Genomic DNA, 24,693 nt, shown 5'->3' with positions numbered 1-24,693 from the left:
CAGTCCTGTGTGATAGGTGCCAGATTGCGTAGCTGGGAGCCAGGTTGTCTCTGCTTGTCAGGAGGTGGCGGAGGGGCGATGTGAAGATGATTACAGTACACCGTTCCTCTGATCTGATTCATCACTAACTGTCTCTCCTGCAAAGGGTGAACTTATTATCCCTGTCTCAACTTCCACTGCAGAGCCAGCTGCTCTTTATGCTTCCCAATTAACCCCAGGCACCCGTCAAACGCTCCAATTAAGGCCCCCTCCTCCTCATGAGTTTATTTGCCGACCTGGCTCTGGTTGTAATGGCATGAGGAGTTGAGTGAGTGAGCTGGCGAGTGGTGAGCGTGTTTGCTTAGAAGTGGCGTTACAGTTCTCAAATTTATTTAAGATGGTGTTGCTAACAGATGACACAAGTAAACATATGCAGATGTTTGGTTTGGCCTGAGAGGACTGCTTGTCTAATGAGGGTCTCGTACTTTTCTTCCCTTGTTAGGGATTTTCAGGGGGCTGTTTTGTGATTGCACTTTTAGGAGTTTATGAATTTTTTGTTCTTTTTTCACCCAGCAGCACTGTTAATTTGGTCAATTTTTGCTGTCTCTATAGTAATTGTCATCAATCAATAAAGATCAAGAATTAGAACTTGTTGAACATCCGTCAAAACTGAGAGATCATATGTCTATAGTGCACATTTAAGTAGTAAGTACTTGTTAAATGTCAATTGTACTTGGCACAAGTAGGCAAAATTGCTGATTAAAATACGCTCAGAAACTATATCCGGCTTAGTCAGGTCACATGGATGGTTTATTTTTTTTTGCTGAGACGTTTGTCCTTCATCCGAAGGACTTCTTCAACCTGAGGGCCCACCAACAAACTGAGTCCCACCACAAACAGCACACTCCCATAGTGGAAAAAAAACAAACAGTTTACTGGTAATAAGATGGCCTGTGGGGCCCACCCTCTCCCCCGTCAAACTCCTCTGAGGCAGTCATGCCAAAGTGGTTCAAAACACCAAAGTTCATGCTCAGTAATCCAGGTAATAATCCAACAATGTTCAGTCAGGTCATCTGGACAGTTTATTTTTTGCTGAGACATTTTGTCCTTCATCCAAACATCCCTCAGTCATCCCTGACTGAACATTGTTGAATTATTACCTGGATTATTGAACATGAATTTTGGTATATCTAATTTATTTTTTAAAGTTATACTTTTTATTTAGGAAAGTAGTCAGGCTGTAATGTTTCTGTAACCTGCAAAATAATAATTTAAAAATCAGTGTAGTTATGACCTTATGTTAAGAAAACTGAGGCATAATATTTTGCAATACTACCTACCCATATCAACCACACTTGAGCACGCTAAGTTGATTAAATCGTACCATTGTTGCTACATTTGATGCTCTCTTTTTGTCACTGCACTTCTTGCACCTGTGATACTTTTATTGCAAAGGTGCTTTTTTCAGTAAAACACAAAAAACTAGAGGTGTCTTGATGCTATTTTTTTTCAGACCACGAACAAGTACTTGAGTTTGGGTACTTGTCAATACTAAGTACAGATATATATAACTAGTTATAGAGTTAGTCCTTAAACATTACACACTGACTTTACAAACACTTTTCTTTCATTAAGAACACATCAAACAGTCTGCTGTCTCACCATCACCAGTCTTTATATTAAAATATCTTCAATCTACTGACATTTTTTATTGTCTTGATCTCCGCCTTTAAAGTTGGAGAGAAAATTACATCACCAAGCATCCAATTGGTATTGGTTTGAAGTATTGGGGTGTTTTACGAGTACAAGTGCGAGTATTTGAGGTTATTGAGCTCAATACTGATACCAATATTGGTATTGGAACACCATTAAAAAAAACAAAGGACGTTGACTAACTACTTTTAAAAAATAATGTCTCATCTACCTGGCAAATGTAACACCTTAAATGTTATCATTTCAAATCACATATACAAATTTATTTGGTTCAAAAGGAAATGTTACTTTGAGAAAGAAAATATGAATAACTTTGATTTTGTAGCGAGGATGCGTACTAAACAGTACAGTACAGTGCCAAAGAAAACTCACCCATCAGTCCTCAATGAATATAGACCTGTTGCCCTGACATCCCACATCATGAAGGTCCTAGAGAGACTTCTGCTGACCCACCTGACTAGACAAACAAGCACATATCAAGACCCACTGCAGTTTGCTTATCAGCGTGGACTTGGAGTTGAAGATGCCATCATACATCTGCTTTAGCAAACACACTGTCATCTAGAAAAGGCAGACAGCACTGTGAGAGTCATGCTCTTTGATTTCTCCAGTGCATTTAACACAATCCAGCCTGATTTGCTTTGTCAGAAACTTCAGAAGACTCAGGTGGAGACCTCAACAATCGCCTGGATCAAAGATTACCTGACAAACAGACCACAGTTTGTGAGACTGAAGGGTTGTGTGTCTAACCAGGTGGTCAGTAGCTCAGGAGCACCACAGGGGACTGTACTCTCACCATTCCTTTTCACTCTGTACACATAAGATTTCCAGTATAAAACAGACTCCTGTCATCTGCAGAAATATTCTGATGACTCTGCTGTAGTCGGGTGTATCAGAGATGGACAAGAAGCTGAGTACAGGGAACTGGTGGACCGCTTTGTGGCATGATGTGGAAACAATCATCTCATCTTGAATGTGAACAAAACAAAGGAGATGATTGTAGATTTCAGTAGACTCAGGAACAGATCCAACCCTATTTCCATCATGGGAGAAGAAGTGGAGGTGGTGGAGAAGTATAAATACCTTGGAGTTCACCTGGACAACAGACTGGATTGGATATGCAACAGTGAAGCCGTCTACAAGAAGGGACAGAGCAGACTGTACTTCTTGAGGAAGCTGAAGTCCTTCAACGTTTGCAGCAAGATGCTGCATATCTTCTATAAGTCTGTTGTAGAGAGCACTATCTCTTCTGCAATCATCTGCTGGGGGAGCAGCACCAGAGCAAGTGACTTAAAAAAGATCAACAAGCTCATAAAGAAGGCTGGCTCAGTTCTGGGGACTCCTCTAGAACCTTTGGAGATGATTGTTCAAAGAAGGATTCTTCATAAAATGAAGAACATTATAGACAACTCTCAGCATCCTCTTCATCAGACTGTCATACAACAACAAAGTGTCTTCAGTCAGAGGCTTCTTCAAATCCGTTGTAGGACAGACCGCTACAAGAGATCCTTCCTGCCCACAGCCATCAGCATCTAGAACAACTCTTTAATGAAACCAGGATGATGAGTTACAACAACATATAATTTCCCTCTGGGATTAATAATGTATTTTTGAATTTGAATTTTGAATTGAATTTGAATAACCTCCAAGTGTCACAGGCAATCATCCATCCATCCATCCATCCATCCATCCATTATCTTTTACCCGCTTCTTCCATTTTGGGTCACGGGGGTCGCCGGTGCCCATGTCCAACAATCACTGTGCGAGGGGCGGGGTACACCCTGGACAGGTCTCCAGTCCATCACAGGACCACATAGAGACAAATGAGACAACCAACCATTCACTCTCTCACTCACACCTAGGGACAATTTAGAGTTACCAATCAGTCTAACATGCATGTTTTTGGTCTGTGGGATGAAACCGGAGTACCTGGGGAAAACCCACACATGCACGGAGAGAACATGCAAACTCAACCCAGAAAGGCCCCTGGACCGGGGTTTGAACCAGGGACCTGCTTGCTGAGAGGCAGCGGCTCTACCGGTTGCGCCACCGTGCTGCCCCACAGGCAATCAATTTTTTAAAATTCGTTCATTCAAACTTTATTTATGCAGGTTAATCCCATTGAGCCTCGGGGACTCATTTACAAGAGAGACCTTAATCTTTTTTTTATTTTTATCTAGTAGTTCATAATGTTTATAAATAATACACTTAATGGTCAAACTCAAACCAATCAACTTGATAATTTTACGAACAGCTCTATTTTCTAAAGATGACAACATCTGGTCTTGAGTTGCTTTAGTTGTTTGTCTCTTTTTTATCATGCTGAAAATTTCCTTCTAAATTCAACCCTTTCAGAAACTTGAAAAACATTTTTTTTGGTGTGTTTTCTCTTTCTTAAGAGCAACAGTGAGTGTGTGTGTGTTCATGTGTAGGAGTATTGCTGTAGGTGGGATGCAGGTTTGGCAGCACTTCCGAGTCCTCTGAGACCGCTTGCGTGTGTGAAGCCTTCGAAGCCCGTGCAAAAGAATGGGGGGGCTCTTCGGCTGATATGAAAGTGAAGGTAGAGACTTGTCTCCCCTACGCCGCCGTGGGGAGAGCCGTCAGGGAGCTGGAAGTCTTAGGACTCCCTCTGAGCTCCTGCTGTCTTTGATCTCACTCCTCCGCCGCGGTACACTCCATATACTCCACAGAACACACTCACCTGCTGTCAATCCGGCAAACACAGAGTCAGACTTCACACAGATGAGACTCTTTACTCCACTTACAGACCTGCACAAGGTTCAGCTCCCATATACACGATGACGTAAAGCTTTTCCTGAACAACTTTTGAGGATAAACTTTGAAAATTTCAACTTCAAGGAAAAGAAGGAAATGTGTGCTGATGATTTACTGTATGGAAATGTTCGGCGTTAGCGTTAGTTCAAAACAACTCGTGTTTTTTTCATTAAAAAGTTCAGCATGTGAAAAGTTTGGTAAGCTAGAAAACAGCATTTTCACACTTTTGTAAAAAAAAAAAAGAAAAAAAAAAGAAAAAGAAAATATAATTAACCATAAACAATTCAGAACTTTTGTCTTGCTGGTTTGGGACCTGTCCAGCAAAAACATGGACTTTTTCTTGAAGCCTCCTCCCACTTCTCTGCCTCTGACATATTAAATCATGACAGATTGAACCTATCATAATTTTTTAAGCCATCTGATGCCTGATAAGAGGGAAGCATTGATAAACCAAAATCCTTCATTTCTGCCTCTCTGGAATGTATGACTGGACAGTACCCATTTGGACCTGTTCCTATCCACACAGGAAGTTTAGTATTAAAGCAATACCCTTCATTTTTTCTCAACCACCCCACCCCCTCTCCAAACATCAACCTTTTTTCTCTTCTTTGCATTCCTCTGACACACATTTCAAGACAACCTCATTCAACAATCCTTGACACCCCGATTTGTTTGCCCTCCCTTCTCATTTTTTTACCCCCCTTCTCCCTCCGTTTACGTCCGGTTTTATCACGTGAGAGCCAAACACCAAGACAACTTCATCTCATCCAATTTTCAACCCTTTAATTCAGTTTAAATGGCATGGCTGCAAGGGCCGGGTCGGGAATTAATAAGAGCCAATAAAGCTTGCCGCTGGGGCATCGAGGCCAGTCTTTAAGTAAACATTATGACTTCTTGAGGGGGAATTCAGGGGCAGCACTTGATGAATTGTGGCGGAGCTTGGGAAGGGCTAATTTCTCACTTAGCCGTCCTGATGGGGCGAGCTAATAGGCCTTGCTTTGCCTGGCTGATTGTCTGCTGGCTTTATTATTGTGCATTATCGCGCTGCCCCCTGGCTGTTTTTAGTGTTTGGCCCCGGAGACGCCAGAGCCCATCATTAATCACGTAGGGGCACTGACTCATTCTGCTTCAACACTTATTCCAATGACACAGTGGAACGAAGGGAAGTGAATGAGAGATAGAAAGCAGGAGGGAAAAGTAAAGGGAGTATGCACAAATCAGAAATCGAATCAAGAGGAACGTAGGTGGAGCAGTTTCACAAAACCTCTGTAACCTGTAGCTGCACCACCTCTGGATAGTGTTCAGCTCTTCAGTTATATCCAACGCAACAGCTCTGTCTTATGTGTCTAAGGCATAGGGAAAACGAGCAGTGTATTCCTCGGTCTCCTGGGCGAAGCAGAAGACCTTTTGTCAGCCGTACTGCTACCACTACTTTTACACAGGACCATCCATCTGCTTGATCCCTCTGAGCACAAGAAGAAGGAGGCAGAGAAATGTGTGCATGAGGTTTTCATCACTACGGGAATTTCCCTTTTCCCGCTCATCCCTTCCCTCGGGTCCCTTTTCTTATTTATCTTTAGCATGCAGTGATTGCACTTGCATGGAGAATGGCACATAGAGCAGCTGATACTCCTATATACACCGTGCCATCCCCCCCACCCCACCCCACTCACGTGCATTACACAGGAATCACACTTTCAAGCAACGCAGCCTGCAGTGTACAAGTACTCTTTTGCTTTGCGAGAGCGGCAAAGCATGTCGCTGTCATGCTCGTGGTTGTGGCATCGTTCAGAGCACCTTCGAAAGCCTCGCGTGAAGAATGCCTCCACAAACACAGAACTGTTTTCTCTGCAGTTGAGAGGCCCTGTGACAGGATACAGATCCCATTATCCTGGATCTGCTATATGCAGGGGCCACTTGAATGGAAAACGTAGCTAACGGAGTCTGCTACTGCAGTATAGGCGCATATTCCAAGAAGTGAATTTTCAAGTAAATCTTTAGATTCAAGTCTGCATTAGAAAAAGTTGTAAACGTTCCAAGTACACACAAAAAAAAAACTTTTTAACAAATTATTTTCTCCTCCTTCTCAAGGACGTTTGTTAAACTTGCTGAAGTAATTGGTTGCTTTGTTGGCTTTGGCCTTCAGTTAGTGGCTGAACAAGCATATTTTTATTCTCAAGAAACAGGCAAAGTGTCTGATCAAACAAAGCCTCTACGTTTTTAAGCATTTTGAGGAGAAGTGGGAGCAGGCGGAAACCAATACGGCATAACTGGGCCACCACAGCCACAAAGCTGCTGGCATTATCCATTGTCTCTGTCGTCACAGCCCCACTTGCTACAAACAAGTGGCTCATAAACAAATGCAAAGTCAAAATATATAAATAAACAGGCTAATAAGCATGGGGCTGTGGGGAAAAGGAGCAAGACTTCCATTGTGGTGCATGCTTTATTTGCCCTTTATCTACTGCGCAGGGAGTGCAAACGAGGCATCGTGTAAGCATTATGATTACATCGTGTGGGTTTGTTACATGGGAATGTAAGATGCACTCATCTCATTCTGCTGTGCAACGCACATGGTCCCTCACCAGCCCCTCCAAAGCATCTGAAGTGGAGAGGTCAAGGGACCAAGACGCATACGGGGGATAATCTTATTAGCTGCGCTGAAAGCAACTGATGATGTGTGTTGTCGTGCTGCTTGTCCTTGGAAAAATTTAAAAAAGACACGTCATTTGAACAGACTTTTTATTTTTTAATTTTCATATATCTACATGCCTCAGTTGTTTGTTTGTGGGGTACTATTAGAATTACATACTTTAAATGAAGGGAAGTATATACAGTAGTCCCTCGCTACGTCGCGGTTTGACTTTCGCAGACTCACTTTTTCGCGGTTTTTCAAAGTAAGATTGTACATAACACAACTGGCTGATTGATGGATGAGCTACACGATTGGCATGGAATTTTATTTACAATAAATTATTTAAAATTATTTAGCACCTGGGTCAGCACAGTGACACAACTAGTAGAGCTGCTGCCTCTCAGCAAGAAGGTTGTCGGTTCAAATCCCAGTCCAGGGGCCTTTCTGGATGGAGTTTGCATGTTCTCTCTGTGCATGCGTGAGTTTTCTCCTGGTACTCCAGTTTCCTCCCACAGACCAAAAACATGCATGTTAGGCTGATAGGTAACTCTAAATTGTCCCTAGGTGTGAGTGAGAGAGTGAATGGTTGTTTGTCTCATTTGTCTCTATGTGTCCCTGTGATGGACTGGAGACCTGTCCAGGGCATCCCACGCTTCTCGCACAGTGATAGCTGGACATGGGCACCAGCGACCCCCGTGACCCATAAAGGAAGAAGCGGGTAAAAGATAATTGATGGATATTTAGCACCTGCTGTACCTGTGTGCAGCCCACATGTACAGGTAGAAGCACCCTCCTGCAGCATGTCATGATCTCCGCTCTGCAGCGGAGAAGTGGGCGTGGCCAAGAGCGCTGGCAGGTTGCAGAGAGCAGCCTGTGGCAGAGAGAGCAGCCATCATGACATGCTATGCTTTTTAGAGTGTTTACAAACATTGTCGCGGGTGGACTGAGAACGTAACCCCCCGCAATAAAGGAGGGACTACTGTATCTGACATTTTAAATTGAACAACTTTACTTGCAATGATTCATTGATTTATCAGTGAATGTTTCAGCTTTAGTCTCAACGAAGGCATAAAAAATTGCTTGTGATTGGATAACAACATAGAAATATGTAAGTGATAAATAATCTGAAAATACTGTATGTGACTATCTTGCTCTAAATAGTTTTGCATGTGCATATCTGACATTTTTCTTATGCGTGTGTATGGGTGTTTTGAGGTGTGACTAATTTCTATAAAATGGCCTTCAGCTAAGTGATTTTCATCTGTAGGCTAAACTCAGGCTGACTTCTATTTTCTACCTGTTCCCTTTCCTCCTGGCCTTTATTTTAAAAGTTGAGCATGTTGCAATTAAATTTTTCCCTTCAACATGTGACTCCTTTTTAAGAATGTCAAACAAATGCAAAGTCAGTATGCCCATGATGTAAAATTAGTTATCCAGCCTGAATTGGACTTTGAATCCAATGCAGGTAGTTTTTTTTTACCAGTCTGCAACTGTTGGCGACTAGTTGGCAAATTACATTTGCAAGGGCTGGGAGTCTCCGAAAAGGAAGGTTATTGATTTATTTCGGTCTTGCTGCTTCAAATTTGGTCAATGCTCAAAATTTGTACAACAAATTCTCAAAATTGTCATAAGGTTGTCATGGGCGACTTAAACTTTAAAGTGCTTGCAGAGTAAAGTAGAGCGCTACAGCTGTATTATGTATCCTTAAGGGGAAGGAGTGACATAGGATTCGACTATTGTGCCACCTGAGCACAACATTTAACTTTTTCTGGTGAATAGTGAACCAGAACTATCAAATCTCAAGCTGCTCTTTGTCTTCCAGGGTCAAAGGGGAAACCGTAAGTGCAGAGTCAATGACAAAACTTGAGTGTGCGGTTTCTTCAAATAAAGTTTGGGAAAAACTACTGCGTGTGGATTTTGCACTCAGCAAACAGTTCCTCTGTCTGCTTAAGTAGTCTCATCCCCTCACAGCTCACCCAACGCAAACACATGCAAAGCAAGCACATTGTGTTTTAATGCTAGTTTCAGCTAATCTTGCTGAGGGGCTTTGACTATTCCTCCTCCTTCTTCTTCGCCCCTCTGCGTTTTAGTCATTCCAGCTGTGAAGGAGCTCTTAATATTGTTGGCATAGCTGCAAATTGAGCAAAACACACATTAGACACACAGGGAAACATGTGCAGGCACGCAGGGGCACAGTGAGGTGCACAGTGAGGTGCACACAGACGCATGCATGCATACACACTCTCCTCCCTTTTCTCCATTCATTTCGTCCCTTATCCCACTTTTGCTCACAATCTCACTCAATCGTCTACATCTCCCATCTCTCCCCTCCCCTTTAACTCGCTGCGCTGCGGTGCGTTTGTGCAGCGCTGATAAGCCTAAGATAGCAGATCTCGGTGGTCGCTGATGTAATGATGATGAATGCTGCAGTGCTGCCAGTCTCCCCCTCAGGGGGCCCTCGACACTGAACAGTCACCCTAATGAAATGAACACAAATACAGTACCCCCATTTGTGAGAGAAGAACTTGCAAAATCTAAGAAGACAATTCAAGAGTTCATGTTAGAAATGTCCAGCGTTGTCTGAGTGAGTTTGTGCTTTAAAATGAAGCGTTAAACTACTGAAACAGTCATTATTTCTTTGATATCACTAAGACGTTTAAACTAGAATGAAGAAAGGCAAAAGTTTATTTTTATGTTTCTCTTTGATGTCTACAATTTGCAGATGACTTTCAACTCGGTGCCTTTGTCGCAAGGGCGTGTAATTTATGTTAAATTGATTTGCCTAATGTGCTTAAAAATAAGACTTTTTTTCCATTTTCTGAGGAAACAGTCTAAATTGTGGTGTTTAAACCTGTTTAATCGGCTCCCTTGTCTGTGTGGAAGGATTACAGTTGAACTAAAATAAAGATATACCCTCTTTCACTTTAATAGGTTGCTGGATGGACATATCAAAAAGGAAACATTCACATGATGTTTACATTTTATTCTAGGATTATATATTATTTTGATGTAGGCTCAAGTAAATGAAGTGAGTAGTATTTGATCTTTGTGTAACTTAATTCTACAGGGAAGAACAATATGCCTTTTGGGTAATAACGTCTTGATGGAAACACAGGAGGGTCTTTGTGTTGGTAAATTTTAGCACGAATTTGGACAGAATAAAATGAGCAACTGGACAGATGAAAACAGAGACAGGAACATCTGCAGAATTGGTTGTGGGCGTCCAGGTCAGAGGGATTATGGGTGAAAAGGTCCGGCTTTTAATTGCTGCTTTGGAACTGTGGCCCGCCTTGTGGAGCACAAAAGGCCCGTCAGACACGCTTCAATAGTTTGGACTCCTGAATGTTTGCCTGACTGGTGGAATGCCCCGCTTTCTATTCACCCCCTCCAATTCAAACCCATTCCTGACCATTGAGTTTATGCGTTTTTTCTGGCCTGTCTCACCTGGGGGGCAAGAGGATAGACATGCATACATGTACACGTGTTCCAAATGCAAAGCAAATGTTAACGTGATAGTCTGGTAATTTTTGAAGTCTTGTTGTTCTGTCAAATTGTTATTAAAAATTAGTATCAGCCATAACAAGAATGCGTCCAGAGGATTGGACTTAACCTTGCTAGATTTTTCTACTGGGATTTTTGAGCATGCATCAGGATATCAGCCATAACATCAGCTATCGAGCATGATAGTTGAAGAAAAGGCCAGAGGTCTTTGTCTACATTAAGTTAATGGCAAGCCAAAGGAGGGCTTATTTTTATATAGGTTTTTATTGTTACATAAATATTCTTTCTCAAAAACAGCATACAACGTGAAAAAGCACCACATTAGTTTGTTACTGTTTATTTCAACTGAAAAATGCCTGTTATTGCAGTATGTATATGTGCAGAGCATAGATAGTTCTACAGTAGTCCCTCACTACCGTATTATTGCGGTTCACTTTTTGCGGCTTCACTATATTGTGGGTTTTTTAAACCCTGTTTTTTATATTGTGTGTACTGTTCACTACTGTACATTCATCTCATGGTCATCATCGTTTTTAATATTTTTTTTCCTCACTCGCTCTCAAGCAAGATGGATGCTTTTCTTCCCTCTCCCGTCTTTTTGCTCTCTGTCTTGTGCAACGGAGCTTCTATTTGCACATCTTCCGAATCATAAACTAAGTACTTTCATGGATCTGGTCAGCTGGACTTTCAACGCAATTGAAACATTTTTCAACCAAGCAACAGGGTCTTGGAGAACACTCATGCCCCGCTGAGATGCACACGGCAGGGTACGTCATGGATGGAAGCTGATGTGCCTTTCCGTATTGTCTCAGGAGGATGCTGAAGATTTATATAATTGGAATAATGATAGCAGGGCTTCTGCTTTTTGGCACCGTCGGACACCTGTGTTATCGGCTATTGAAGAAAACAGCAGCAGTAGTTTCGGCTATAGCAAAGCTGCCGAGCGTGTGTGAAGGTTTGATTCGTGCTTCGAGTACTCACATTCAGTTGATTTACGAGTTCAACCATAAGATGTAAGCGATTTGTGAGAATTGCAGGCAACTTGCAGCTTCTGGGACTCGCCAGCATGTTAGGGACGACCTTGGAGGGAGCTAATAAGCACGAACCAGTGGAATGCCCACAAATCTGGCCATTTTGGACAATTAAAAGTACCAGCAGAACTCAAGGCTGATGAGAAATAACAGTCTGCCTGAAAAAAAAAAAAAATCAACAACTGTGGTTTATCTGAATCTGGCTCCCCCGTTCGGCCTTGAAGCAGGCCAACTTATCAAATTTCTCCTGGGATATGTGTAAACTAAGAAAGGCTCTGCTCTATCTGCAACATCCCCCCCCCCCCCCCCCCGAGAACTTCTGTGAATGCTTATCAGAGCTGTGCTGGCTGACACCTGGTGCTATCCGGAAGTGCTTCATGGACAAATATCACCATCTTGTCATTAAATACATATGTACTGTGTTTATAAATGCGCCTACTGGTAGAGGTTTTTTGATGTCTTAAATCATGTCCTGATAAGGACAAGGTGTGAAGAGACCCTTTTTGTAATACTACTATTCTTTCCTCATGGCCTTTCCCCTTTTCTATCTAAAGAACAAGGGGCCATGTTCTTAGGAGCAACAGCAACGTACACTTCGCCCATCTTTCGGGTGACTGTACGAACATAATCTCACTGTACTGTACTACAGTGCAATGATAATAAAGCTTATTCTGATTCTGATCATCATCGCGATCGCCAAAGTGTTTAAGAGCATATTAAGTGTTTATGTAAGAGAGTGGGAAAGGTTAATAAGAGAGTGGGAAGGGTTTATAAAACCTTAAATACTCCCCCCCCCCCCCCCCATCGACACTGACAAAGTACTAAACTAGCTGCGCACAATACATGTATGCTAGCTATAAAGCTAAAGGCAGTGGTCACGCTGTCTATTCCCTCATGCTGAAACACCCCCGTCTCTGTCTCTCCCCCGACGACCTGTCGACAAAATTACGGATGAGATGAGCACCCCGCCATGGCAAGTTATCTAAGGGAAACACCATTATAAAAAATAAAATAAATATAATGCCACTACTTTACGGATTTTCACCTACTGCAGGGGTCACTGGAACGTAACCTCGGTGCTAGGTAAGGGATCACTGTAATCCAATAGTGCTGAGGCAGCTGAATGTATCAGTCTATCATCGGCATATAGAGATCTGCTCAAATACATTTGTGTAGTAACATGGATGTTGTTTGGTTTAAAAACAGTGACAAACTAAACAAATGGTATCATGCAAAAGTATAGGTTTAATTTTGACTAGTATAATGTTCTTCTACATAAGTATGTCATTTTTAAAAGAAAAAGGTGTTACAAAAGTATTAAATAAATAAATTGAGCCCTCCTTAGACTAGTCATTATAGCCTGTATGAAGACTTGTGCTCGTTTCTCTATACTTTGTGCTCTATGACATCATAAGGAACTAGCTGTTGATACATTTTTAAGAGAACACCACTCACAAATGACTAAACTATCTCTTTAAGTTATGTTGTTCACAATTTTGACATAAAGCAACATTTCACATATTTTGAAGTAGGGTTCTGTGAAACGGTTAGAAACAAGTAATTTGAGTTTTTTTTTTTAAAGACTGCAACAATGCACTTTGATTTTTGCCCCACTCAGATTAGCTGAGGCCAATCATAGAGCCATTTATAACGGGTGAGATATTTATTAGGGATGCATGATATTATCGGCATGGTACCTGTATCAGCCAATATTAGCGATAAAGTTATATATCGGACATCGGCCATTCCATCAAAATAATCACCGTTATAAAAGGTGCTTCCAAGTTGAAGTGTTTACATCATTTTCAGCCTCCTTTTTGGCAACTGCATTTGGTAGCAGGCCAAACTGAGAAAGACCATGCAGAATAATGTAGTATTTTGATTCCACAGCAGAGAAAACTATGTAGTCTATGTAAGTAGGTCTAGGAAAAAAATATTGGTATTGTATCGGTTATCGGCCAAATAAGTTTTAACATATCGGCATATCGGATATCGACTAAAAATCCAATATCATGCATCCCTAATAGTTTTGGTTTATAATCTTTCATAAAGTTCACTTCAAAAGATCAGAATTCATATTTTAATTCCAGTTATTAGAATATGGTAATGACTGTTTTAAAGGGTAACATGTAAAAGGAGAATAGAGAGAGTGAATAAAGAGTGAATAAAAGCACCTAGGATTATTCATTGTTGCAGGAGCCTACAAACAGATCTACATACTCATATGCAACACAAGCATTCGGACACTTTCCTGCATGAAACACACAGAAATGAAAGCAGCGACTTTATCAAACACACGCAGAAGTGATTAAAGATGATATCTTTGCAAACAGAACAAAAAATGTCTTTGGTTGGTACGATTGCTACATATGTATTCATGCGGGAGTGATTAGAGGACAAGTTCTTGTTTAATTCTCTTTTGATTGGTTGGGGTGTAATTGCACCATGTTTTTTTTCTCCCCCTTCTTTTCTCTCTCTTTTGTAAGCAATTGCTTACAGATGTTGTTGTCGGGTCAGAACGGATGACAGACTGTGGTTTTTCAGGGGGTTGGGAAAAAACAAACAAAGCACACAGTGTTTGTCTGAAGTTTACCCCTCAACACTTCCCCCTTGCCTTCCTTCCTTTGGGAGATGGTAAAAAAACTCAGCCCCCACTACTTCTAGTTTCAGCCGCAGTTTTTCTTTTTGCATTCAAGCTAACTTTACTGCTTTTGCATCCATGCATGTTTATGGAGTGGAGGGCAAAATAAATAGTACAGCTAGGTAATTAGCTGGGTTTTATTGTAAGGAGAATGCTTGTCAGACTAAATATTTCCACTAGTTGGAAATATAGTTCCATGAATTATGGACTCTGTCCTGTACTTTACGCTGTATGTCCTGTATTTTGAGTAAATGACTGGTTGTGCTGTATCGCCAACCGTAATCAGTGGACCTACATGACCCAAATAGATTTGAGCTCATAGACGGCCTCTGAGGTGCTGAACTGAGCAACATGTCTGCCAGACTTTTGGCTGAACCCCTTCTAAACCCACAGACAGCATTAACTTGAACCACCTTTATTCTTTGAAAGAAAAATTGCCCGGCACCATGATATTCCCAAAGGAGCCTTCAAACAAGTCTTGTTTTTTCAGGACTGTGAGTGTTTTTCTGTCTCTGTTGTATCCCCTTAAGGTTTCTTCTTTCTCTCTGGAAAAAAAAAAAGACTACTAGAACAGGATTATCAGTATATCCACAAGCTGCCTTTACGTTTATTCTGAGATATAAAAACTTGTCAGGATGTCCTGCCCTTCTCTTTTTATTGAGCTGTTGTTTTCTGACTACAAGTCAAAAGTTAAGTTAAAAAATAAGACCATCGGAGTTTGGGATTTTTAACCACGGTTAGTGCTAGAGGAGATCAGTGTCATGACAAGCAGATGGTCCAGCAGGTTAGAGTTAAAATAAATCAGGGTGAGCTGCTGGATTGACCTATGGGCAGCATGAAAAAGGGAGGACTGGATAGGAAGTTTTCCCCTGCGATGATACACAGCAGAACACTTCTCTTGACGCACATTACTGATAAATTATTTTACTTTCAGTCTGTCAGGTGAGTCATTTAAAATTAACATAGTAAATGTAATGCACAGTCTAAATGTATTTATCAGGTGTCAGAACAAGAGCAGTTTCAGAAAATACAATCTTACATAAATTATCCTCGGTACGCTATGTATGAAAACTACATATTTGGTATGTTGTGACCCAGAAATCAACTCATAATTCCTGTAGTTGGATGACTCAACTTTAAATAAAATGAACAAAGTTAAACAAGTCAGTAAACTCAACGGAAAGAACAAGGATAATATTTGACATTGTTTAAACATCAGGAATTGTGTGCATAACTTTGAGAATACACCATGAACTGAGTAATTAGATGTTCCTGTAGACTTTTTGCTGACTTGATTTTCATGTGCACTTGTGCAGATATTGGAATATGTTCCTCCAGGTGCATCTTATAATAGGAACACGTTTGTTTCCCTGGTGGGCTGAAACTATTAGTGTGTATGAGTCTGCTAATTGGCATGACTATCCTATTAATGCATCAAAAGAGTTCTGTATCTGGATGTGTGAGATGTAGGGATTTTTTACAACATGCTGTTTTTGTATCTAGTTACCATATTTTCCGCCGTACACGTCTTACTGCCCTATACGTCGCATCAGTCCAAATATTCATTCAACCTTTATTTAAACAGACGAATCACATTGAGCCTCGAAGACTCATTTACAAGTGAGACCTGCATCAGTCCAAATATGTCTTAAAAAGTGGAAAAATCCATAAAAATGTTGCTTTGCCGTATACGTCACATCTATTATGCGTCACCGCTGATGCATCGCGTTTGGTACACCTCACCGCTGACAACCAGGAAATGTGTCAAAAATCGATGGGCTGCCAAATGGCGGCCATGGGAGCGTGCATGGGAGGACTTTAACAAGATTAACACGTAAAAACAATTATTTGTTTGCTTGAAATTATAGCAAATGTGTGTTTCAGTCTAACTTTTGCTTAATAAATGCACTTTGACGGTCAAAACAGCTGTATTTCAAAAGCTGATACGCGGAAGTAAACGCATGCATGTGACGAGTCGCTGCAAATTTAACAAGATAACCACCTAAAAACAGGTGTGTCTCAGTTGAACTATTCCTTAAAAAAATGCACTTTAATGCTCAAATCAGCTGAATTTCAAAAATAGTTTTGTTGCCTCGGTGCTCCGGGAGCGCGCAGTGGGAGGAAAAAAAGGCAGGAGGAAAGCTGCTCGTTTCTTTGAAATTTAGCAAGGAAAGCACCTAAACATTTATTTGTTTGCTCGAAATTATAGCAAAGGTGTGTCTCAGTTGAACTTTTACTTAATAAATGCATTTTAATGGTCAAGTTAGCTGCATTTTGCCGGGGCGGTGCAGCTGGTTTGACGGTTGCTCCAAGCAGCAAGCAGAACGAAGGTGGGGGATACTGTGGCAAACCGATTGTGTCATTAATAGTTGGTGAAGATTTTCAGTCATCCAGAACATGGTAAATTCAAAAAAGTTCAAGACAAAAACAGTAAAGTATAAAGTATAATAAATAAAGTCCAGTTGTTTTTGTCTTGAACTTTTTTGAAATTGTCATTATAGCCACGTGTACCTATTGCATGATACAACGGCATGCCATACTGCCACTACTACTCTGCTGTCATTAAGTGGCTGAAAATGGCACTGTTCAATTTTTTTTGACATAATGAATGAAAACGGTCATATCTCAGCCAAAAATTGGTTTATAAATATGGGAAAAATCCATAAATTTGTCGCTTTGGCCTATAAGTCACAGGGCATGTAAATTATGCAACAACAACAAAAAAAAAACAGCGACTTATAGGCTGAAAAATATGGTATATTATTTTTGGGTAAGCTGTACCACACCAGTCCACTCAGGGGCCTACAGGTGGCAGTAATGTGCTGGTTTGTCAACTAACACAAGTAGAAGAAAACAACAAGCGATTTCTCAACAGGAATTTGATGTAGTTTTTGTGTCCTTCTATTTCTTGAGTGATAAATTGCCCAAATGCTACAAACACTGAACACTTGTATTTTTCTTTTACTCATGGTTGATTTAATTATTTTCTTTGTCTGTTGTGTATTTGTTGCCACTTTATGATTAAGTTTAAGTTCCCCATGTTCATTGTTGATGCTCATAGTCTGTATGATCACAAAATCTGAGCTGCACACCGTTAACTGTAAAAATACTTGTCAGGCTCTCATGGACTGCTGCAGTTGACAGGATTTACATCATCATACATTGTGATTGAGAGGACAGAGAACTTTGATTTCTACCTTAGGATGGACTGGACTGGTTGATACATGGCTATTGTGATTCACAACTAAAGAGAATGTGTAATAGGGCTGGAAAGTGTGCAGGTTTGAAGAACTCATGGTTCAAAGCCACTTTTAAGAATAAACAAATGTGCAAATTCATCTTGTGATACAGATTTTTTTTTTTACCTACAGTTGCCCTGTCTCCATGAGGTCTTAAGGAATGAACAATCACCATGGAGACCCAGTCCCAGGCCAGTTCTGCAGCTGAAAAGAAGAAGAGGGTAGAGACCATTGTTGCTACAAAGGGCTCATCTGCACGCACTGACATCAGTGAGAAGGCAGTGGCCTCCAGTACGACCTCAAACGGTAATTTTGACCTATTACTGTATACTGGAACTCTGTGGTTCATATCCACATTACTCAGATTACTCACAATGCATGCATGTTTGGAGAACTTTATTCATTGTTGGCTTAATTATTGAGTCAATTGTTGCTATCACTATACGCAGATGATACTTAAATATTGCTGCAACAATTAAAAGTATAAATGTTTTATGTAATAGTAGTAACATCTTTTTATTAGTGTTGTTTGTGTGATTCATGGGAGCAGTAATAAAAATATGAACAGAAGAGTCCATGTCAGCATAACTAAATTTTGTTAAACAATGCTAGGCTTTAATTTGTTCGGAGTTCATCTTAACCTCTGGATATCCAGTTTTGGCTTCAATGACCACCATTTCTCACTAAAACACATTTGAGCTCTGATCTAATAAGGATGAAACGTCGTTTGTGCTCATGTTCTTTTTAGATTCATTCAACCTTTATTTATACAGGCTCAATTTATCCATTGAGCATCAGGGACTCGTTTACAAGAGAGACCTGAAATATAATGTTGGTCAACTAATCAAAACATGATTACAAGATGTACACTCAGAGATTCTTGCACAATTCTCATGAATCATCACTGGTTTCATACAATACTCACTGGTAGCAACTTTGGCATGTTTACACAGCAACGTCTTCAACACATGCCATTAAAAGTGGTGTAGGGCTTGCAGTCCATTAAACGTGTCATCTTTCAGCTTTTTATTTTCAAATATTTGGCTGGAAAGAGAAAGTATTAGATGACATTTTTTATATTTTTCTGGAAAGCCTCGTAAAGTCATAATATAACGAGAGTTGAGATCACCACATCTTAAGCTGCAGCTGTGCTCATTAGCTGTGAGAGGATTTGGAAGGTTTTGGATGTGGAGAATTTGCTCTAAGAGCTGGGGCTGGTGGCTTGACGGAGTGCTTTCTGACTCTGCTGTTGCCAAATGCCATCATCCCATGTGCGAATGGGAAAGAAATGGCCCAGGAAGGGATAAATAAGTTGCTCTGACTTGGCTTCCAGATGGGAGTTATCACAGGAAGTGGGTAAGGTAATGCATCCTGAAGCATCTTGGGAACACGCTCACTCTTACTCATTCCCAGATGGCCAGCGCTGCTTTATTCATTAAAGGTGCAGCAAGGAAAAAAAGTTAGTTGTGGAAAAAGCATGGATGTAATTTGGCTCTGTGATTGTGGATTTTTCTTAGTAATGTCCTTGTAATTATGTCTTCGAACAGCACAGCGTTTGTCTTAAAAACCGTACTGAGGAGTCCGCTACACTGAATCTGCCTTGTTGGCGGACGATGCTGCACTCCCTAAAAACCATAGTAGTCTTATAGTAGTCTTATAAGTCACTTAAGGAAGAAGAAAAATGAAAAGGTCCATTTTTAGATATTATTCTCTGTCAATCATAATATTGCTTACACATTCTTTGTGTGGTTATAATTACAGGGCATTCTCAGTTTGCCCCCAGAACTCTTAACCTCTTATCAGGTGTAACCCTACACTCGCCTCAACTTTAACCCTTGTAGCCCCGGCTCTGCCGCCTCCCTCCAAACAAAAGGTAATTGTGAGCAGCTGTGGAACCCCAGTGACATACTGGCAAAATATTTCCCCCCATCAAGCAGAATAGCACAGCCCAGCAGTACGATAAGTTGTGAAAAATGTAGAATGATATGGAAGGGCAGATGGAGTGATGGATATTTTGCTCGCTCTTACAAAAGTAACTGGGAACTAAGATTCATACATCAAAATTCATGCTCAATAATCCAGGTTAAAAACCCAACAAAGTTAAGTCAGTTCATCTGGACGGTTTCTTTTTTGGTTGAATGTTTCATCTTTCATCCAAAGGACTTCATCAGTCTGTGGAACTACAACAAACTTAGTCCCATAAGTGGCTTACTCACATATAACCCTTTTCCATTAGTAACAGTACAGCACGGTTTGACTCGACTTGGCACGGTTCCAAGGCTTTTCCACTTGCACTTATTTGTGGAACTAGTCCCTTTTTCAGTCCTTTCTTCTCTGGGGTTCCAACCATACCAAACTGGCCCTAAAACGTGATGTCAGAACACTGTCGGCTACTGATTGGTCAGGGGGTGGAGTCACTGGTTGTTTGAGAAACTTTCACAACAACCCGTTCCGCCATTTGCAATAACTCGAACGTGACTGGACTTATTTTTAAGATTTTAAAAACAATAATGACAACACCGTGGTCTAATGCTGAAGTGCAGGTGTTTTTTTTGTGCTTGGTGGCTGACGCCAAAATTCAGAACGAGCTAGATGGAGCTCCGCCGGTCCCCCCGGTCCTCTCCACTGGGGCCTTGGAGACCCTTCAGGCCAGGCAGAGCATCATCTTCCCAGCTCCGTGGCCCGCCGGTCACCATGGAAGATCCTCCGTGCTGCCTGCTCCTGTGGGCTCCGAACTGAACCTGCCCACTAGAACCGTTACTGAAAGTATAATAGAAACACAACGCATACAGTGCTGAGCCGAGTCGAACCATGCTGTACCGGTACTAATGGTACTAATAGAAGAGGCAATAGTGGGCCAACAATTATGATGGTGATTAGATGGTTTCTGGAGTCCGCCCTCTCCCCCATTGACTCCTCTGAGGCAGCCATGGCCAAAGTGTTTCAGAACATCAAAGTTTATGCTCATTAATCAGCTCAATAATAAGATTCTCTGTTTTACCTTCTTTTCCCTGACTCAGTTTGGTTCAAGCTGAGTAATTATTGAGTCTTGATAGAGTTCCCACATGTTTGGCTAAATGTTGGCTTCATAGTGTGCCATTCATCTCTGTGGCCTCTACTTTCACAGTGACAGCTCAAAAGAGCTGTTCGGGTTGTGACAATGCTGTGATTGGTGCTCTTTAGGAGAAGTTTTGGATGAGTTGGTGGGAAGAAGGTGGGTTGGGGGTTGCTCTCTACTTTAGCCCTCATCAGTCAGCAGGGAGGTGGAACACAAAGTTCCCTAACTATTTTGTTGAGTCATGCGATTCAAAAAATTAACCATGCCCTTTGGCTGAATAAATACGGCTGAAATGAAAAAACACAAAATAAAAGAAAAATGAACAAAGTTAAAAGTCTGGTTACGTGTGAAGTACACAAAAAGTAATAGATTCTAGATTTGGCTGAAAGTATAAAAAAGTGAAGTAGATAAACTTGATTTATTACCAAAAAGCTGTCAGGAAATGTTTTAGTTACAAATTCTTTGTGTTAAGGGTGAGTTAGGACCTTTTATGTTGATGCTGAAGTAGATCCTTCAGATTTTTTGAAGTGGGCTTTTGTGGAAAGAGTTAATATCTCGTCTGTTGTAGAAAGCTCTTGGAATGATAGTCAGAATTTTGTGTAAATAACTGTTCTGAGAAACAGATGGCGGTGCAAAGGTTTATAAAATAGCTTTTAAAGGAGAGGAAGAGCACATGAATACATTGAAGAAAGTCTCTTCTGATGGGCAAAAAGGGAAGAAAGATCCATTGAGGGGAGGGCCAGATGGAGGAAGAGTGAGAGGCCACCGTCTTTTTAGGCAGCCATTTAAATGATCAACAGTAAATAGAGGGGAATGTCATCTGACAGAAATAAAGTTCCCGTTAACAGCAGGGATGGAAAATAATTTACAGATACGCTGTCCCCGCCATCTTTGTGCCTCCCAGATAAGGTTTCATTTCAGAAACGGATAGGAGACATTTTCACTTACGGGCCCCCATTCTGGGACACCTGTGATAACAGCTTGTGGACCCCTAATTGAAAATGGGTTTCAAAATGGATTTTCACTTTTCTTACTCTCCTCCTCCCTCCCTCTATCCCCACCAACACCCTGCTCACCCCCACTTTTTTCCTTGTCGTTGGCAGTATTGGAAAGACAGGAAAGGAGAGGAGAGAAGGAAGGGAGGGAAGCTTGGGGGGCAAAATCGGATCATCCCTCAGCTTGTGTCACGGCTATGACAGCCGCATGATCCGTCTTATTAATGAAATCATTGATCACTTGATGGGGCTCATAATCAACTGTTTCTCCACTCTATGTCCTGCCTCATCTCCTCCTCCTCCTTCTCTGTCCTCATGCTGTCACCTCTGTTCTCCACCTTTTAGTCCCTGCTGCCCACCCCCGCACCCCTAGAAAATACCATAAATATAGAAAATGTCTTAAAAACCATAACTTATCACAATAAACCTAACAGCCTTTAACTGGAATAGTGCTTATTGTTACAGGAAAGGAGTTGTTATTTTAGAAAATTTGCTTGCAATTGCTAAAGTATGATCTGTGTCATCTGTTTGTATTTCATGGTGTCCAAAGAGGGAGTAAAGGACCCCCTCATGTTAACCTGCACTGCCTGTTGGGCTAATGAGAAAAAACTGATGGAGTGATAAGGGACGTCATGGGAGCTCTGGCTGCTCTAATGGGTCAAACAGTACAATGAAGGAGGCGTTATAGAGTCTGACAAACAGCACTACTCAGGAAAACAGTCTCCTAGTGTCAAAACACTTGTATGGTTTGTACAAAATATATAACCAATATACAGCAGTACATAATAGTACAAGACACAGAATTTTCCCAAAACTTACATATAAAGACAAATGCATCAAAGAGGAGGCAATATCAGTTTCTAAGATATACAAGAAGCTACCTGTAAATTAGAGTTTGAATGTGCACACAGTTTTCAGCGCTTGAGCCATGGAAGTTTCATGGACCTCTGCACTGAAGGCAATTTCCTGCAGCAGCAGGGAGACAGGCTTTGGCAGAGCCACCTCTCAGGGGCCTGGGGCACAGGATTAGTTTAGCCTCGCTGCTACGCTGGGCGGAGGGGAACCTTAGCTGCCCAGCCCCGCTCCAGCCCTGCCTGGCCTCTTCTTGTCTGGCACTCTTTGCCAGCCCAAATCTGCCTGCTGGGGTCCTTGTTCTCCATCACTGCTGGAATATGGACATAAGCCACTGCCTGAAGACCTCTGTAAGCTGTGGAGAGGCCAGTAGAGCTTAGGTGTAGTGAAACTGCATCTTTACTCTTTTCGGTCTGTGCGCTTCCTACTTATGGGATGATAAACTGTAGTTTTAAAAAAGACAAGAAGAAATTTCAATATTAGAAGCAAAATATTTGTTTTCCCAATACACAGGGTTTGTTTTTGTAGTTTAGGAAGAGGTTTTCTGACCAAATGATATATTTGAGAACCTCAGAAGCTGAAAATGGAGCTACAGAAACATTAACCAAAAACAAAACTTGCTGGTCTCTGCAGTACTTCATAAAGCATTTGCATGTTTACTCGGGTGATGAAGACCAGTCAGCATTGTAAATTGTTTCACAAAAGGCTAGGAAGGATTTGAAACTTGAAAACAATTTGACCCCCCCCCCCCCCCCCATATAAAAAAAAAAAAAAAAAACACGAAGCATTTGAACATTTTTAAAAGTTTGAAAACAATCTGTTAAATTTGAAACTTGGAATTTATCTGTGCATTGGGCAGGTGTTTGGGTAGCACAGAGGTTAGACAAGGTGAGTTTGAGATTGAGAGTTTGCTGGTTTGATTCCCTTGACACTTTCAAAAAAATGTAGGTGGGAAAGGCGAAGCACCCACATCTGCCTTAACCCTCATTTGCTCACTTTGAGCAAGACCCTTGGTCTTTACCTATTTTTTATTTTTATTTTTAAATTTAATTAATTTTTTCTCACTGGCTCTGTAAGGAGGCGCACGCATTTCTTCCCGCTCCCTGTTCTCCTCCTACTCTTTTTGCTCTCTGTCTGTGTATCGGAGCAGTTCCTGTTTTTACACATCTTCTGAAATGAAAACTACTGTTTTGGATCTGACCAACTGGACTTTCGACGTAAATGCCAAAATCTTATCAATAAAGCGACAAGGTCCTGGAGAACTCTCATCTGCTCGGATGACATGCATGCAGCTTGACATATCTCTGGGGGTGATGTGTCTACCTCTGTTATCGATCGAGGACATCAAAAATGCATATAATTTGAGTTATGATAACAGGTTTCCTGTTTTTGGAATAGTCTGGATCCTGGTTTATCAACGTACAAAAAAGACAGCTGCAGCTAATTTGGACCTCGACAAGCTGCTGTCTATGTGAAGGTCTGGTTCGTGCTTTGAGGACTCAAAATCAGCTGATTTACAAGTGAAACCGTAAGTTGGAAGTGATTTGAATCGCAGGCCACCTGCGGCTTTGGGACTTGTCAGCATGAAAATGACCTTGAAGAGGCTTGTAAGCACGGACCAGCAGAATGCATCCTACTCTGGCCATTTCGAACCTTGGAAGTATCAGTACAGTCTCATAGTCTGCCTGAGTAAATCAACAATTGTGGTTATCTGAATATGACTCCCCCGGTTGGCCTCGAAACAGGCCAACAGATCAATTTTTTCTGGGAAATGTGTAAACTAAGGAAAAGCTTCGTCTATCGTACCCCCCCCCCCCCCCCCACACACACACACACCCTTCAGGCTTATCAGAACTGTGCCGGCTGACCATCATCTTATCAGGACAATGGACTATCTGTTAGTGCTTCATGGACCGCCTTGTCTTAAATGCATATGTAATGTGTTCATAAATGTGCTTGCTGGCAGAGTTTTTTGATGTCTTAACTTATGTCCAGTTAGGACAAGGTGTGAAGAGATCTTTTTTGTAATGCCAATACCCCTCGCCTCATGGCTTTGCCCCTTTTTCTATCTAAAAAATTTATTTTGAAAAGGATAACAAAGCCGCGCTTTATAGCAGCAGCTACGTGCACTCCGCCCGTCTTTCGGACGACTATACGGACATATTCTTGTTGTATCTTGGTGCAATGATAATAAAGCTGATTCTGATTCTGATAGCTTGGTGGTTGTCAGGACGGGCATCCAGCATAAAACAATTGTTAAAAAAAAAAAAAAAT

General features: G+C 41.3%; 1 protein-coding gene across 1 annotated transcript in view; it reads left to right on the top strand.

The window, feature by feature from the left end:
* Positions 1–24,693, top strand: part of gli3 (GLI family zinc finger 3) — a 128,955-nt gene that overhangs the window by 7,238 nt on the left and 97,024 nt on the right. Inside the window, exon 2 of the mRNA XM_037694449.1 lies at positions 17,647–17,820. Coding sequence (XP_037550377.1) covers positions 17,688–17,820 — 133 coding nt within the window. The 5' untranslated portion in view covers positions 17,647–17,687. The remainder of the gene's footprint in view (positions 1–17,646; positions 17,821–24,693) is intronic.

The sequence above is a fragment of the Nematolebias whitei genome, chromosome 20, assembly GCF_014905685.2.
Source record: "Nematolebias whitei isolate Nwh7 chromosome 20, NemWhi1, whole genome shotgun sequence".
NCBI classification, from domain to species: Eukaryota; Metazoa; Chordata; class Actinopteri; order Cyprinodontiformes; family Rivulidae; genus Nematolebias; species Nematolebias whitei.
The sequence above is the reverse complement of the archived record's forward strand: the minus strand, read 5'-3'. Positions and strand labels throughout refer to the sequence as shown.